General features: G+C 41.4%; 1 protein-coding gene across 2 annotated transcripts in view; it reads right to left on the reverse strand.

Moving 5' to 3' along the window:
- Positions 1-17,771, reverse strand: part of HGD (homogentisate 1,2-dioxygenase) — a 43,584-nt gene that overhangs the window by 23,319 nt on the left and 2,494 nt on the right. For both annotated transcript variants that reach the window (XM_074364290.1, XM_074364285.1), the window contains exons 2-4: positions 14,672-14,743; positions 13,753-13,841; positions 10,079-10,184 (exon numbers count right to left, since the gene is read on the reverse strand). In XM_074364290.1, the coding sequence (XP_074220391.1) occupies positions 10,079-10,184; positions 13,753-13,841; positions 14,672-14,743 (267 nt within the window). The remainder of the gene's footprint in view (positions 1-10,078; positions 10,185-13,752; positions 13,842-14,671; positions 14,744-17,771) is intronic.

Below are 17,771 nucleotides of genomic sequence, written 5' to 3' on the forward strand. Positions count from 1 at the left end.
TAAGAAATGATGTCAACACTCTCTCAGCCTTCCTTAGTAACCTACACCCCTGAGCCCTTTAATCTCAGCCTGTCATTATCTGCTTCCCAAACCATTCATGGCTCCTTGGCTCCTGAACATAGGCTTTGCTTCCTTTTAAGTTTTGCACTGGGCCTTCTAATCTGGGCCCTTATCTACTGGTCCTCCAAGGCTGAGTTGCCTTGGCCCAGTCTAACTCCTGGGACCCAAATCCTGCTAAGGTCCTTCAAGATCAGCATTCTTGTCCAATCCTCTTATGTTAATTCATTCAAATGATTTACCATACCTGTCTGAGTACTAGGTTTTATGCCAGGTACGGAGGTGAACATGACAGTCTCTGCCATCAGGGAACCTATTACAGAAGGTCCTGGAAGTGTGGGCACTTTCCAATAGAACAAGGAAATGAATAACTGGAAATGACTTTGGAAGAGAAATATAAACAGGAAGTTTCCCACAGGAATAATTCCTGGTACAGGGGATATTTAACATTCTTATACATGAAAAATAAGAGACACACACAATAAAATAATCTGATTTGCAGACAGCGCCAACCTCTTCCCAAAGAGTGAAATGCAAGTTGATGGAGATGTACTGTAAAAAGAGCCAGCAAGCTGTCCAAAAGTGTTGAACAGGGCAATGTGCACTGCAGTGTTGGCAAAAGCCAGTGAATGCATTTAGAGAAATGCAATCTAGTCTATTTATAGGACGATGGGATCTGAGCTTTCAGGGAGTCAGTTACTTCACCAAATACTTGTGATTCTACTATTTGGAAGAAGGCATGTGCTGGACATTGTAGGTCATATGAAGGTGATGGAGACATAGATCCTACTCTCAAATATTCTGAGAAAAATTGAACAAGTTCAATGAAGAAAGTAGTATTTAAGATGAGTCTTAAATAATGGGTGGGATTTGGACGGGTGAATACTTGTGAGGGAAGAAGAGAAAATTCTAAGTAGATGAAAGAGCATGAAGCACCTAGGCAGGAAATTTTAGAGTGTTGTCCTGGAATAATAAAGGTCCCAATGTGGCTGGTCGATAGAGGGCATGGAAGAGAGTGAAGGGATTGAAAGATATGATGGTGAATCAGGGCTTTTGATCACCTGTCTAGGGAGTCTGCACTTGATTGGCTGGGCAGTGGAAGGGAGAGGTAATGGCAGAATTTAAAGATTTTTGAGATGATAATTTAGTAAGTTGAGTCTGGCAGCAAGGTGTAGGATATGGTGAGAAGACACAGGAATCAGTTAGGAGCCATTATAGCAGTCCAGGTAAGAGGAAATGAGGTCCAAATCAGGTGATGTTATCAAAAGGAAGGAAACTACAGATGTCAGAGATGTCTTGGAAGCAAATTCTACAGCAGTATTTCTTCAAGTGTGGACTAGAGCCAATCTGCATGCAAATCGTCTGGAAAGATTCCTGAGTACTGTCCCAGACCTACTAAATTAGAATCTCTAATTGGGGAGTCTGGGGATTCTACATTTTCAACAAGCCCCCTGGTAACCTTTATGTAAATGACAATCCCCATTCTGTGGACACTGTACCTAATTTAATGTAAATGGAGAAAGAAGTTCTCAAATATAACTCTAAAGATTGACTGGGCATTGAGGGGAGGGGTCAGAGCAGGTGGTGTGGGAAAGAATGGTTGTGTCATTAACAGACCAAGAAAAGCTAGAGAGAGAAAAAGGTTTGGAAGGATTGGATAGGACTATGATGTCTTCAGTATGGATCCTGTTGAGCTGGGACATATATATGGCAATGTCCCATGTGGTGCTTGAAGTTAGCGGAGAGATTTGTAAGATATGTTGCAGAGAGGTGATAAATAATGTCATGGGAACGAATGATGTTAGATTTTTAAAAAATAAAATACAGGAGATGTGGAAGATGGCGAGAGGGAGATGAAGTGGATGACAGAGTATAAATGAGGTTCTGCAATGATGGCAACCCCAGAATGGCTTCCAGACTGGAGTAAGGGGACTGACTTCCTGCATTGTGGCCTATCAGGGTAGACCAAGCTTTGGGCTGGAATTATGTGGGGTGAAGTTAGATCTCTGTAATTCTGCCTGCTGAGACGTGTGTATGTAGGGGGTTTGGGCAGAGGCGGGAAGTAAAGTGGGCTAGAAAAATCCCCTGCCGCTCAAGGAATTCCTCCTCTTAGTTCACCCAAGCTGGGTATTTCTTATCAATAGCAACTAACCCTTCACCTCTGAGACAAAGACAGTCCAACTAAAGTGGGAATCAGTAACTGAAAATTGGAAGAAAAGTGAAGGAAGTGGAGGGAGAGTGTTATGGGCTAAATTGTTTTCTCCCCATAATTCATGTGCTGGAGTCCTAACCCCTAGTACCTTGGAATGGCTGTATTTGGAGATAAGGGCTTTCAGGAGTAATTAAGTTAAAATGAGGTCATTTGGGTGGGCCCTGATCCAATAAGATGTGTCCTTATAAGAAGAGGAAGTTTGAACACAGATATATAGAGGAAAGACGATACGAAGACACTGGCATCAGACAGCCATCCAAAGACAATGAAGAAGCCTCAGAAGAAACCAATGCCACCAGCACTTTGATCTCAGATATCTTGCTTCCACAATGGTGAGAAAATAAATCTTTGTTGTTTAAGCCACCCAGTCTGTGGTACTTTGTAAAGGCAGCCCTAGGAAACTAATACCAGGGGAGGAGGCAGATAGGGGTAATAAGGAAGGCAAGAAAAAAAGAAGGTAAGAAAGACAATAAGGAAGAGGAAGTGAGGGGCAGGAGAGAGTAAGTACTTCCCTCTTTCCCAGGAGGGTGATGGAGACAAGGCAGGGGTAAGAGCATCTCCTATTTTGCAGGCTTACACAGTGTCATAGAACACAGGAAAGGACAGAGATCTAGGAAGGAAAGAAGGGAAGTCATCTGTTTCAGGCTGTGGGATGTTGAGGAGAAAAGGGTTGTTAGCCATGGATGATTTATAATAGTAAAAATGGAAACAATCTAAGTATCTGACAATAGAGCAATCATCTTATAAACATGTAGTGAATTATAATGCCACATGAAAAATTATCTTTACTCAAGGAGTTTAAAAAGACATGGAAAAAGACACAAAATATGTTTAATTAAAAAAAAAAACAGAATTTAAAACTGAATTAGAGCTTGAGTTTACTTACAGTAAGTATATTTGTAACTGCTTAAGAAAAAAAAAACAGCATTAATATAAGAGTATTCACAGCCTCTTCCCCTTCCCCTCACTGCTCCCCATGGAAAATTCTGCTTTGCTCATTTCCCCTCCCTCAGCCCTTTGAACTCCAGTCTTACCATGTAGATCAATGTTACACATGTGCGCATGTGTGTGGGTGTGTGTGCATCTCCTGGGAAAAGAGGGTGAGGACCTACATCTAAGTGTCATTTTCTAGAGGCAAAAGGTAGGGGGAGGCAAGGCCAAGCCATGAACCAGCAGTCTAGGCCCAAGGAGCTTGGGGAAGACAAGAGCATGGCGAAGAGGTGAGAGAGGGTTGGAGTCCAGGAAAAACTGGGGAAAGGGGACTTTCAAAAGTGTTGCTGTGGGTCATATACTGCATGTTCTTTAATGTTTTCAGGAGAAGCAAATGAAGTTTGGGATTATTTTCAATTACTTTTGACTTCTGGCTGCATTGGACCCCCAGACCTTATTTATTTACACACATGTGCAAAGAAAAAGACTAGAAAGAAAGAAACCAAAACATTAGAAGTGGTTAACTCTGCATTGGTGGGATTATTAGGGATTGGCACTTTTATTTAAGTTTTGAATAAAAACATGTATTAATGGTAGGGGGTGCATTGTTGTTTAAAGAAGTTTAAATACTTATAATAGCCTAGGCTGGTTGAACTACAAAGTGTTATGGAGTGAATGAGGTGATCCAGTGGGTTTAGATTACTTTCTCAAGGAGTGTTTATGTATTGGAGAGACTTAGGCAAAAGCTTAAAGAGGCTGGAAGTCCAAGACATTTTTGGAGGGTGGGGGCTTTGGGGATAGTGAAACTTAAAGTTTCACAAATTAGACATCAGACACCTTGTAAGGATGTATTGTTTTGAAACATTTTTGATAATTTGTATGTCCTGCAGCAGAGGGAATTTTATGATGTGATCTTTAGTTATCTTTGAGGTGTTTCTCACTTGGCCCAAATAATACTGGTTGAGAACTAAAAGATAATTTCCTCAGCTGAGGATTAATTGGGTTAAAATTTGGACTTTCCAACAGTCAAGTGATTAGGGCTATAGTGATAACAAAGGTAAACTTTAAAGGACTCTGACCTTCAAAAGAATGCTGATTCAGGAATGCTGAGTCAAACTGGAAGCAGATTTGTTTGTTAAATTCTGGGATTCCAGAAGTTAGAGGAAGGTGCATGATGAACAAAATTCAATATATTATTATGTGAGATGTTAATGGATTGAGCTTGTTATGTTCACAGCTGACTCTGCATACACTCAAAAAGAGTTTGCATTAATTCTTAGATTATTAATGAAGTACACTAAAAGAAAATTAAGGTTTTGGGACATAGTCTTCCTGTCTTCCAGGGTATCAAACACAATGGTAATGATAGCATATCCCATAATCCTCTCTTGGAGGAAACATTAAGTAATTTTCATGTCTTCAAATTCCCAGAGATGACTTACGTGGGGAGTCAGTGAAGCTGATGAAGCATCGGATCTGGTCTGTGACAGTGAAGACACACCTACCATACAGTTTCAGCTGGAGGACTGTCAGATGGGTCCCTAAATATAATTTCCTCAGACTTTCTCGGTGAGAGTCTGGAGTACTTATTTGGAAGAGGTTACAAGTGGGGGAAAGTGATGAATGCAGATTGCTGTGGTTAATTAATGAAGCATAAAATCGGAAAGAGAGATTAACTTGTCAAGAAGGTGTAAATGAAAAGACAAAAGGATAGATTTTGCAAGAACAGCCTGGGTGTGTATATCAAGACAAGGGAAGCAGAATGGTAGGTGATACAGGTTACAGAACAGGGGGAGGATAACCACTACCTTGATGGAGCTGGTGTTCAAAGAGGCACTGTGGAGTTTTGGGGCCCCTCTGTCCCCACATGCGTGAGCACAAGGCTGGAAATGAGCAGGGGAAATACTGGAGAAGAAACGCTTTCAGTGGCCACTATGTGGAAAGTGCTCGAAGGAATTCAGAACAGGAGGGAAGTAACAAGTCCAAGGAGAAGTGCAGAGCAAGGAAACAGGGGGAAGAGGAGGAGGAAACAAATGTGTTTTCAGAATTTACTAGAAGGCAAGCAGAAACTTTTGATGCAGCTGTTTTGAAGACTTTATATTAACCCAGGCTTTTAAATGCAGTTTCCCCAAACTTCCCTGTCAAAATGTACGTTAACTACTTATGAATAATGAATTAACACACACAACCGATGCACTTGACTGTCATTTCTGGTGGGAGACTTCCGTTTTCTACTTTGTTAATTTCTGTATCACTTAAGTTTTTATAGGTATGTATAATAAGACAAAACAAGAAAAATTCTATCAGAACGAGGTTAGCTTCCATGGGCAAGCCACCTGTACCCGATGATCTTATTCATGTTAAATAAAATGTATCAATAGTCATAGAAATAATAATACTATATAATAAAAGGATATTACTGAGCTTATTACACATCACACTCACATTTTCCTTAAAGGTTAGGTTTAAAACCTCACCCCTCACCCTCTACAAACAAAATGTGATATAAAATGTGTGGCTCCACTGTTGCCCACTGTGGAAGCCCATGACTGGGTTAACAAATTGTAACAATCTCAGCTGCTTATCTCCTTGAAGATGTGCTTAGCAACTGCCTTGAGGTTTTAGCAATGACCCAGGCCCCCTGCTATAAACGCTGGGCGTGCCTGCTGTTAGTCTTCTATCCCCAAAACAGCCTTGGGCTGGAATGGTAAACAACTTATAAAAAGCTGCAGACTCAGAGGTGAGAAGGCTGGTTAGCCAATGACGGGTAAGATCCCCTGAGGGGGGCAACCTAAGACTGGCACAGCCGCCTGAGTCCAAGCTGTTAAGCAGCTAATTCTCATACGTTCCACCCTGATAAGCTGAAAGGCTCAACTTGAACATGATTCACCAAAAAGGGTCTTCTGACCTTGAGCCAAACACCAACAATAAACAAAGCCTTTGTACTCACTGTGATCCCACCCTGTCCTTCCCTAAATTCCTGCATTCCTCCTTTGACTGTACTCAATAAATATGGGAGATTTGAGCCGCTCGTGGAGTTGGCTCCCGACTCCCTCTTGCTCTCTTAACTTTTCCAGAGTCTTGAGTAATTCATTCCGTCTTGGTGGGACTTCTGCTGGCCAGAACCCACAACTGCCCACACCACCACGAACAAATCCATGACGATGTATTAAGGTTACAGAGGCTTAAATAACTATGTGGACGATATGAGCAGGCAGGGCCACTGGACCGCCCCTCTCCACCCCATGTACCACTGGTTATTTGACAGTTATCTTAAAGGCCCCATGCTTTGAATTCCCAAACATCTGCCTGTGGACTTTTCCTATAACCCTTCTTTTAGTCTAGCTCAATGGTTCTCAAATTTGGTGTACATAAGAATTACCATACAGGGTAGCTACACACAAAACCATGTATCCTAGACTTTATGGGTGAGTTAAGGGCTTTTTCAGAGATAATTTTGTCTGTATTTAATTTTTGTCTTACTTGCTGATTTTACAACCACCCTGTTCCTTTGTATAATATGAGATTTGACTCTACTTGAGAGAACTGTTAGAAATTTAATTGGGGATTCTCTATACCACCTGAAGAAAAGAATTAGAAAATTTACTTTGGGTCAAATACCTTCTCAACCTTCCAAAACTAGTATATAATAAATGCTTAATTTTTAGCCTGAACAAGAATCCTATAGAAGTATAGGTATCCATCCTTTATTTTTTCTCATGAAAGACAGAGTCCTGTTATTAAGCAGTCAGGTCTATTTATTAATCTAAAGCAGATGAGTATGACCATTGTAATTCTCAGAGAGAAATTAGAGAATTTTTTTTCATTGAAGTATAGTTGATTTACAATGTTCTGTTAGTTTCTGGTGTACAGCATAGTGATTCAATCATATTCTTTTTCAGATTCCTTTTTATTATAGGTTATTATAAGATATTGAATATAGTTCCCTGTGCTATACCATAGGATTCTGTTGTTTATCTAATTTGTATCTGCTAATCCCATACTCCAAATTTATCCCTTCCCCTATTCTCCTTTGGTAACCATAAGTTTGTTTTCTATGTCTGTGTGTCTATTTCTGTTTTGTATATAAGTTCACTTGTCTTTTTTTTTTTTTAGATGCCACATATGAGTGATACCATATGGTATTTTTCCTTCTCTTTCTGGCTCATATCACTTAGAATGACATTCTCCAGGGTCATCCATGTTGCTGCAAATGGCATTATTTCATTCTTTTTTATGGCTGAGAAGTATTCCATTGTGTATATATACACAACTTCTTTATCCAATCATCTGTTGATGCACATTTAGGTTGCTTCCATGTCTTGGCTATTGTAAATAATGCTGCTGTGAACACTGAAGTGCATGTATCTTTTTGAACTGGAGTTTTCTCTGGATATATGTCCAGGAATGGGATTGCTGGATCATATTGTAACTCTATTTTTAGTTTTTTAAGGCATCTCTGTACCGCTTTCCATAATGGCTGCAACCAATTACATTCCCACCAACAGTGTAGGAGGGTTTCCTTTTTTCCACACCCTCTCCAGCATTTATCCTTTATGGACTTTTGAATGATGGCCATTCTGACCACTGTGAGGTGATACCTCATTGTAGTTTTGGTTTGTATTTCTCTGATAATTAGTGATATTGAACATCTTTTCATGTGCCTATTGGCCATCTGTATTTCCTCATTGGAGAAATGTCTGTTTAGGTCTTCCGCCCATTCTGGGGTTGAAGTTAGAGAATTTGAGATGTAACCCATTAAGGAGTCAAGCAGGTTCTCAGAGAAGGAACAGTTACTTTAGATAGAATGATTTATGGCCCTTTATGAGATGAGTGTGGAAATAAATAGTTCAATGAATGAGGTAAGTGATTAAATGACTGTGGTCTGCCAGATGGGTTTCTGACTCCAGAGTGTGAGAGAGAAGGCTATAGGGATTGAATTAGGAGCCCAGATGAGACTCAGGGGCAGGTGAATATGGGGTCCACAGGTTGCCTGTGGAAATTGTCCCGCACAGGGCCCTGCTCTGCCCAAGGGGCAAGGGGCAAGGGGCAAGGGGCAAGAGCTGAAAGCCTGGCCTTGTGTCTCAGCACAGGACTGCGCCTGCAGTTGGAGGTTGGAGCAGGGACTGCCTTTTTCCCTGGGCTTAAAGGCTATATATAGGCCAGAACTAGACTAGGGAGGATATCTGTTTCATGTACTAAACTTAACACAAGTTTAAGGGTCAGTTATTTAGACAGGATGTCTTGGTTTCAAAATGGCTGTGAGGTAGATAATATTTTAAGTTGTTAACCACATATTTTTCCACTCTCAAGGCCTCTCTTCCTGTCCCTGTTGGAGAGGAGTTAGTATCATTCAAGCAGGTACTTAGTTCTCTGAGATTTCTATAATTAGGGAAAAGATGGAGCAGGGCAAGAAATCAAAAGTGACTATAAATTATTGTGCCATTTGTTCTCCAAAGAGTCTAAGCATTTAAGGGAAGGTATAGGATTAGTAGGTATAGCCCAAACAGAATTGGGCTGTGGAAAGGAGTTGGGGGAGGGGAGAAAAGCAGAGGAAAAGGGAGAGGAGGGAGAGAGGGAGACTGACTAACTTGTGTGGACTGTGAATACAGAGGCGACCCATGAACCTGTGACCTAGCAACTCCCACAAGGAAGAAATGGCTGTGTGGCATATCCAGGACAACAGGACCAGAAATGTCTTGCAGATGAGTTTGTGCCCAAACCTGGCACAACGGTAGCAGAACAGTGGGCATGTCAACACTACCCAGTGAGAGAGGACCAACCATCAAGACTCGACCCCCATCCTACTCTGGCATCGTTTAGGACCAGACATTCCCAGGGAAGGCTGAGGCGAAATTGTTTTCTGCCAGTCTGGCAGATGGAGACTTCAGAATTTAAAAGTAGAAAATGAAAAAAATGTACCTGAATATGAATTCTGAGATTTATATGTTCTACCATTGCCTTTAGGTGAATAGATCAAAATGGCTGTATCAGAGTCATGGTTCTTGCCTACAGTATTCCAGGCACTGTGTGAAGCACGTTCACACCTGTTCTGTCAAGTAATCTTCACAACAACACTGCATGGCAGATGTCGTGATCACCCCAGTTTACAGGTGAAACACTAACTCAAAGACACAGCAGGTAAGTAGAGGGTCAGGGATGCAAATTCAGGTCTGTTTTCCTCCCTGCATTTTGTACTTGTTATCAGTGACATGGACCTAAACTCAGGAGCAAAGGGAACACACTAAGGTTCTCAGAAGGTTAAAAAAAAAATAGATCTCAGTCCATTATAGCATTGGATCTGTCTCATTACTGAAAGCAGAGTACGTAAATAATAGTGATATCCAGAAGGAAAGTCCATTTGTCACCAGATCAAAAGAAGGAAACTCTTAGGAATGGAAGTTCCTAGGTGACAAGAGACAGAATCCAGCTCAGACAACAAGCCTCTTGTTTCTATACCAGAGGCCTCTTTTCCAGTATGTAAGTGTTGGATGTGTTTTCAGTATTCTGTGATAAGTGAGTTTAGATTAAAACAAACAAACCAGCCTTAGGGCATATAGATGCATTTTCACCAGTCTATATAATTCCCTTTCATCCAACTCACCTGGGCACTCTGGCTGAGTCTGAACCAGTTCTGTGCCCACCTAGAAGCCATTAGGCTAGAAGAACAAAAGTTTATATACACAAACGCACACATACACACACGCACGTGCACAGGCACAATCAGTCAATTCCAAAATTCCCATGCAAGTTTGAGCAAAAGAACAGACACATTTAAAAAAAAATCTGTCTAATTTCTCAAAGACCTGGGCTAGATTTAAATATTTATACTCAATGCTTTGAATACATGCTATGTTCCAATTCACAGGACCAGGTTACCTGGTTAGGATCAGGATCAACTTCATCCCAGTTGTGAGTGACGTGGCCTTGGTCAATGGATTCAAAAGGCTTGTGAGAAACAGAAGGTAGAATCCTATACAGCCAGCTGGGGGGAAACAAGGACACATAAACCTCAGGGTGATGGTATGAGTGATGCACAGACTGGATTAGGAAGTGCCATCAGGAGGACGCTCAAGTCAACAACGATCTGTGGGCTTTAATGTGGGAAGCAATGACATAGCATCACTTCTGAATAGCCACTGCTGTCCATAGCCCTGGCCACTTCTCAGCTTTCACTTCACCCATCACTCTTCACATTGAGGCTCCAGATCTTGGTTATTTCCATACTGACAAAAAAAAAGAATTGTCTTTCCCAATGACAACTATAAAGGAAGGAAGAGTACCTTGAAGGATATCTGTTCAGGCAAATCCACAGACAAACGTTAGCTTATGTACATCATTGGATACGAATCCTTGCTCTGGCTCTGGAAAGGGAGGACGTTAAGCCTACATAGATTGAGAGAATTTGGATGGCTTCTTTGTTATTTTTGAAATATAAATCAATTATCTTCTTCAAAATTATAAAGGTAATTCATGCCAGTGGTAATAATAATTCAAGTAATTCAGAAAGTCTCAGAAGGTAAATGGTGTTCACCTCCAGTTTTTTCAGGGCCAATCCTTAGAGGCATCAGAATTGAACAACTTTCTTGTATATTCTCAGATATTTTCAATGCATGATAAGCAAAATCACCAAGTTGTTGTATCACTTTATTCTCACATCTGTAATGTGTGAGCGTGCCTGATAACCCAAACATGGAGTATTAGTAATAATTTTGGCCTTAGAGGTAAAAAGTAGTATCTCATTTTTATTTTGCACTATGTTTATTATGCATAAGACTGAGGATCTATATGTTTATTGGCCTCTTGTAATTTTTCTATGAATTACTTGCACAAGTCCTTTATCATTTTCTTACTGGGTTGTCTTTTTGACATTAATTTGTAAGAGGTTCAGGGAATTAACACATCTGTCCTCTAAAATAATAAGACTACCTATCTATATTTCCTTACAGTACATTTATGGCTTTATTTCAGGAAGAGAAGACTCTAATGAAGGAACCCTGAAGGACACTAGGATGAGAACCATCCAGAAGTTGAGAAGGACACTGAAACTCACTAGAAGGGACCTAAGTCCTTTCAGAGGCCATTACCCTGTCAGAGGACTGCAGGAAGAAGAACATCACCTGGGCAATGGAAGACCAGAGCTGCTTGAACAGGCTCTGGCCCTTTGAGCCCCAGGACAGTTTACTTCAAAGGGTGGAGTTGACCTGGCCCCACACTGAGCCATTTAGGAGATAAAGGGGCTAGATTTGTTTGGTTTTTATTTGATTCCTCCAGTTCTAGATGATGTGATCTCAGACACTGAACTGCAGGCCATGCAGTAACTAAGCCTCTCCAGCTTCTAGTAGTGGAATTGAGAACCCGTGTGTGTATCTTAGAACCAACTGTGTCTTCTTGGGCCAGTTACAAAACTTTCTTGATCCTACATTCCCCATCCTTACCTCCCAGGATTGTTGTGAGGTCTCAGAGTTTACGTACCCAGAATGCCTGGCATACAGTTGGTGCTTACTTATTAGATGTGTGTTGAACTGTCTATCTGTCTACCCCTGATCATCTGGGTTTTTGTAGTGGTCCAGATTTTCCACATTTTGTGTCCTGGCTCTCCCTTCTCAGGACTTAAGGGAGCAGCTAACTAATCTGGTAAAAATCAGCTCCTGATAGATATAATCTCTGATAGTTTTGCAGGGGTGGGGGAGGGGTCCTACACTCTGTGGCTTAAATGAATAGTGACTAAATGTAAGAATTCCAGGCTTTCTCACCTATGGATGGAGCTGGCTCCATCTTCCCACTGGGAATTTTGAGCATTTTCACAAAATTCTTGTGGATTCCTTTGAAGAGTTCTAAGCAGATGGGTGAGCCATGCCCTGTGTCCCTTGTTTTTTAGCTGAGTTTATAAAACTCCCCAGGCAGCACTACATTGCCCTGGACAGAGATTTAATTCTGATTCAGGGAATGGTGCCAGCTTCTTAATGAAATGCCAACAGCTCCTTTTCAGCCTCCTGGAACAGAGCTCTGCTCCTGCTGGCTGAAGATATTGCTGAATAATGGAGGCAGGCAGCAGAATCCGGAGTCCAGGTGTCCCGTTAGTGAGTGGGTCATAAAGTCAAGAACATAGTCATGGAGGCCAGGCTGTCATAAATTAGAATGGACAGGAATCGTCTGTGTGCTTACCTTACCTTGACTATCTGGGCCACAGAGGGAGAGAGAGAGATGATTAAATAGCAATAGAATTAGCCCCTGATTTGACAAGTATGGGAAACTATCTCTTCCTCCCTCCATGTACATGTCTATCCAGAGAGAAGCAATACTGATATTGGCATGATAACATGGCACCTGCCACTCAGTTCTCTGGTGGCCTCCTAGGGATACCCTGTACTGGAGGGAGACACTCTGCTATGGTGGCAATGATGATGCTTATAATAATTAATGTTAATTGAGTAATCACCATGGACCCGGCATTGTGCTAAGCACTTTACATTTTTTCCTTTAATCCTCATCACAACTATGAAATAAGTATTATTATTATCATTTTAACAAATGAAAACCCAGAGGCTCTGAGAGGGTAGATGACCTGCCCAAGGTCACAAAGCTGGAGAGAGAAGGAGTCAGGATTTAAACTCAGGGGGCCTGACTCTGGAGTGAGCCTGATTAACCACTAAGGGGAACAAGCTATCATTTGATTGGTCCACTCTGCTTTTGTACTCACTATCTCATTTGCATCTCAGGTGGACTCTGTGGAAATAAACTGAGTCACCTTCCACTAAGCAGTACAATACCACCTGCCCTCCTCCCCAAATCTCCAATATAAGTGGCAGCCCTCTTCAGAGACGCCCTCGTCTGAAATTCCTACAACTAGACGCTGCTTGTTTCAGTCACAGCACTTGCTGCCTCCCCAGACCACAACACTTACTGCGTCCAACCTGCCCCATGGGAGTTAATCAAGGGAGTGAGTTCACTGCCCTGGCTTGTAGGATTACAGCAAACACAGAGCATGATGCATGGTGCTAATGAATGTGCTGGTTTCCAGCAAAGGCAAATTCCAAAGAGTAAAAACCTTGTTAATTCAAACCACAGGGGCCACAATACATGACCTTTCATCTACCCAAGCTTGGATTATCCAACATTTTCATCTAAAGAACATAATACTTCTAGTCAGCTGAGGGGGATATTGCACTGAATCTTCTCTAATTTTGAGTTAATCAGTATTTTAAAAAAACACAAAAAATGAGTAACCCAAAATTCAGAACTCAACTGGTAACCCTAGGGTAAGGCCAGACTATGAGGAACATTTTCTTCTGTGTACAAGCATGGTTTATAAATGGAATTAGATGTGTGTTTTCAAGTCTCTCTGCAGCTGCTCTCTCACCTTCTTCCACCAGTCACTTGATTCTAGCTGGAGATGAGGCCCATCCTCCCCTGACTATGATCCACAGCACAGCCTGTAAGCAGCAAGATCTTGGGCAGCCTGGGAGGCTGTGGTCCAGGTATAGGAGGCAGCATTGAATACTAGTCATGTACCCATAGACCTCAGGTCAGAATTACCCTAATCCTTTTACCTTCTCTTATTGGTGCTCCGTGGACAGGTGAAAGCTGATCCTGAGAGCTGCTCAGCATACAGGTTGTAGGGGCAAACTTGAGGATTATTCTAAGACAAAGGAGGCAATAAATGACACCAGTCCAATCTGCAAAGCATCCCACCTTCCCACCAAGCAACTCAGTTGGGGAACTCTGCCTTGGATGGAGATGCTCTGGGCCACTCAGTGCACACAACTATCTCCAACCCATATATACTTCTTGTAATAATATTTTAGGTGACTCTTCCCTCTGATGCAAAAAGTAATTCAAGCTTATTGTAGAAAATTTATGAACTATAACCCATTATCTCACCATGCAGAAATAACCCAATGTTGACATACGGATATATTTCCTTTCATTCTTAAATGGGGATTCTGTAATATGTGTAGTCCTGTTAATAATTAGGGCTTCTTCCTTTTTTAAAAAAGGAAGCACTATATAATGAGCACTTTTTTCATGCCATGAAGTATTCTTCAAAAACATTTGAAAAAAATTTGTTTGCCATATTTTTACTATTATAATGAACACCAGTGTGAACATCTTTGTACATACATTTCTTTAAAAAGGACTGATTATTTTCTCATCATTGTTATATCATATGCTGGTCAAGGGAACTACAAGGAAGTCCCCTTAACCCTGGACCTAGGGGATCCTCTTGAAAGTCCTACAGTTAGTCTTACTTATTTAGGGTTGGGTGCTTGGCCATAGGTAACCACCATCCAACTAACCTTCATATTGTCATTGTTTTGCATCCCAATTGTCTTAATGATTTGTGAAGCTCCTAGACAGTTCACAGGCTAAATTATAAGAACCATGGTGAGTAGAGGCACTTGGCCTGAAGGCCAGTCATTCATTCCTACAATTCAGAGCTCTCTAAGCTAATTTTCTATTCACTCATACCTGTCCTTCTGGCAGGGCACCTGGGCAGCGAGGGTCCTCCGAGGCACACTCATTCCCAAATCCAGAAAGATACTGCATATGACAAAGACACAGAACCATTATCAACAGGATTTGACAGTCTACAAAGGTAAGAATTTCTATATGAACATGCGTTTGTATATCACATTTTATACATAGTACCTTTGCTATGTCTTGGCATGTGAACCGTTTAGGAAAGATAATATTCTCTGTGTGAATTTTAAAGACCCTCAGTTAAGTGGGAGAATAATGCTGGATATTGCATAGACTCTCCACCCTTAGCTGTACTTAGTCAATTTATGGGCTTGTTCTTAATTATCTCACTCCAGGGACAGGTTCTTTAATTCTGGTTCCATCAGGGAGTTCCTGAGAGGGGAGATGGCTCAGGCATCACCTCAATTCCAGGTTAGCAGGGTCCTGCTTGCCTAGACTGCAACCTCCCTGAGGTTGGAGCTCCATTTCCCCTCCATACTCTGAAACAAGCACCTGTAAGGAGGTGTGTGGAACCAATCTGACAGCAAAACCCTTGAGAGAAAGCCCTTCAACGAGCCTCACTGCAGGCAAAAGCTTCTCCCTGGAGCACTTGTGTATATATTTGCATCTGTGTGGATGTATGGAAACAAATTGTGAAGATATGGGTAGCTTTCTGGAGAAGTGCCAAACCAGCATCTGTCCTCAGTGGCACAATGGAGTGCATTCTGATTGCCATCTGTTTACATCAGGAAAAAGGGATTTCTTAACAAAGCAAAGTGTGCAGAGCCCCTGAAACTTACTCTGACTTAACAGTCAACACACCTGTGAATTCTTTTTCACTGGCTGGCTTCTCTGCTAGTTTATAAACTCCATGAAGGCTGGAACGATGGCACTTTGTTTACCTCTACTTGCCTGGTGCCTGGTTTGTAAAAGGTAATCAATAGATACCTGTTGTTTGATTTAGTTTTTCCCTTAGAGTCTGTTCTTTTTTTTTTTTTTTTTTTTAACTTTTTTTTTATTGAGTTATAGTGAGTCTGTTCTAACATGAGTGGATGTATGTTGCTCTAAGTGGGGTTCGAACTCCCTTTTCTCTAACTTAAACATCCCCGCAAGAAGGTCATTTTCTTCCTGTAGTTGTTCTTAATAAATGTACTTAATTTTAGCCCACGATAATGAAATTGCCACCTCATTCAGTGAGTGAAATGCCACCATCTGAGCACATGTCTTTAAGAGCTATAAGAAGGATATAAGTGGGTGGAGGATAAGCCCTCCAGCATTCTTGGCAGCCTGGAGAAGGATGAGCTTGATGGAACACACCTGGATGTGTGAGCACTGATCAGGGGCAACAGCTGCCCATATTTGGAAGGAATATTAAATGTGAAATGTTATGACCTAGAAAGCAATGGAAGTGAAATTACTCTTTTTGCCTCCAGACACAGTATTTTTTTTATATTTGAAAATCCATCAGCACTAAAAACAGCGAGTCACATTCCACACAGATTGGTTAACAGCCGCGACATGCAGTTTGGAATGATTTCTTTGGGGAAATGGCAGAGACTATCCAGCATTCTGACTCTCCACTGAATACAATTTTCTTCCCTCTAAATGAACCCCATGCTCACCATCAAGAGGACTAAATTTGAACTGCTGAGAAATGGTAATGTCCCCAAATTATCTTCAGTTCTGTGGAATGGAATTTTAGACCAATCTGTGACTGAAGCTACTGAGTATCACAGTGCCTTCTCTTTGCTCAACTGCAGCATTGTCTCTCTCTGCAAAGGGAGGCAGGAAGGTCTGAGTGCTGAGCAAGATGGCTGAGCTTTCTAGCAGGACTGGGTGGGTTTACTCATTAACCTTCTCTGTTCTTTGCAACTGCTGACCTTAGAACAGAGTCCAGGTTTATTTGTATGTTGGGAGCCAAGGAAAAGAAACTTCCTATATGTAGCTTTAGAGCATTTGCTTCAGACTGCTTTAAAAAATAGAAAAGAAAGTTGAAAGAACAGCTGGTGGTTTGGAAGGGAGCCACCCAGCTCAGAGAGAGGTGTGAGTTCTGAATCGGTTTCACAATCTTAGCTGCATGCATTGGCTGAAGACGAGGGTGGAAACTGCTGAGTCACTCCCAAAACAAGTTGGTTTTCCTAATCCCCTGAGAGAAAAATTACAGATGAGTTTATTAGAGCTTTCAAATATCACATGCCTTACTGCTGGAGGGATCAGAATCAAGGAAGCCGCATTCTGTACTGCTTTCCCAAGGCTTTGGGATCAAGGACAATATCTGAACTCTGCTTCTATTAGCTGTGATAATCCAAGCTTTCCACTCCAGCTGGTTCAGTGACTCTACAAATATACCATATACCAAAAAATAAATAAAATCTAACATTAGGCAAGTGTGTTTCTATGTTTTCTTCAATCCAGATTTCAGAATAATTTGATCCAACATAAAAAAAAAATATGATTTTGTTTCCTTCCAAGAGAATTATGGGCCTCCTTTCTAAATGACAGAGCAAGTTACTGAGTTCCATGTAACTTCAGCACCATCAGTTCTTTGGCAGCTCCCTGATATACAGCTTTCTAATTCTCACCTGGTCCCCAGGACATGATTTATTTGTCAGAGTAGTTTTATGAGGTGCCTTCTCCTGACTGATTCTGGGTAACACCCTGATGGGATGAGCAGATGGTGAACCTCACTTCCTTTTACTGGGCGTTAGGGAAAGAGAGACAAGTCAGAGTAGAGATGGAACTATGGCTACCTTTTTTTTTGCCCCCTGTGGAAGGAGTCCAGGATTTCTAGTGAACCTTGTTGGGATCACAGAATATAGACTGTTAGGGGAACTTGCAGATTACTGCGAGTGGGCTGAATTGCTGTCAGCTCAATAATGACTGTCAAAGATGTCTATGTCTTAATCCCTGGAATTTGTATCACTTTGTATAGGTAGCTCTTATAAGAGACTTCATAGATGTGATTAAGTGAAGGATCTTGAGATTGGAAGATGTCCTGGATTATTTGGGTTGTACCCTAAATATTCATAAGTATCCTTAAAAGAGGGAGGTAGAGGAAGATTTGACTACAGAAGAGGAAAAGGTGATGTGAGGATGGAAGCAGAGATCA

Source organism: Camelus bactrianus, chromosome 1 (assembly GCF_048773025.1).
Source record: "Camelus bactrianus isolate YW-2024 breed Bactrian camel chromosome 1, ASM4877302v1, whole genome shotgun sequence".
NCBI lineage: Eukaryota > Metazoa > Chordata > Mammalia > Artiodactyla > Camelidae > Camelus > Camelus bactrianus.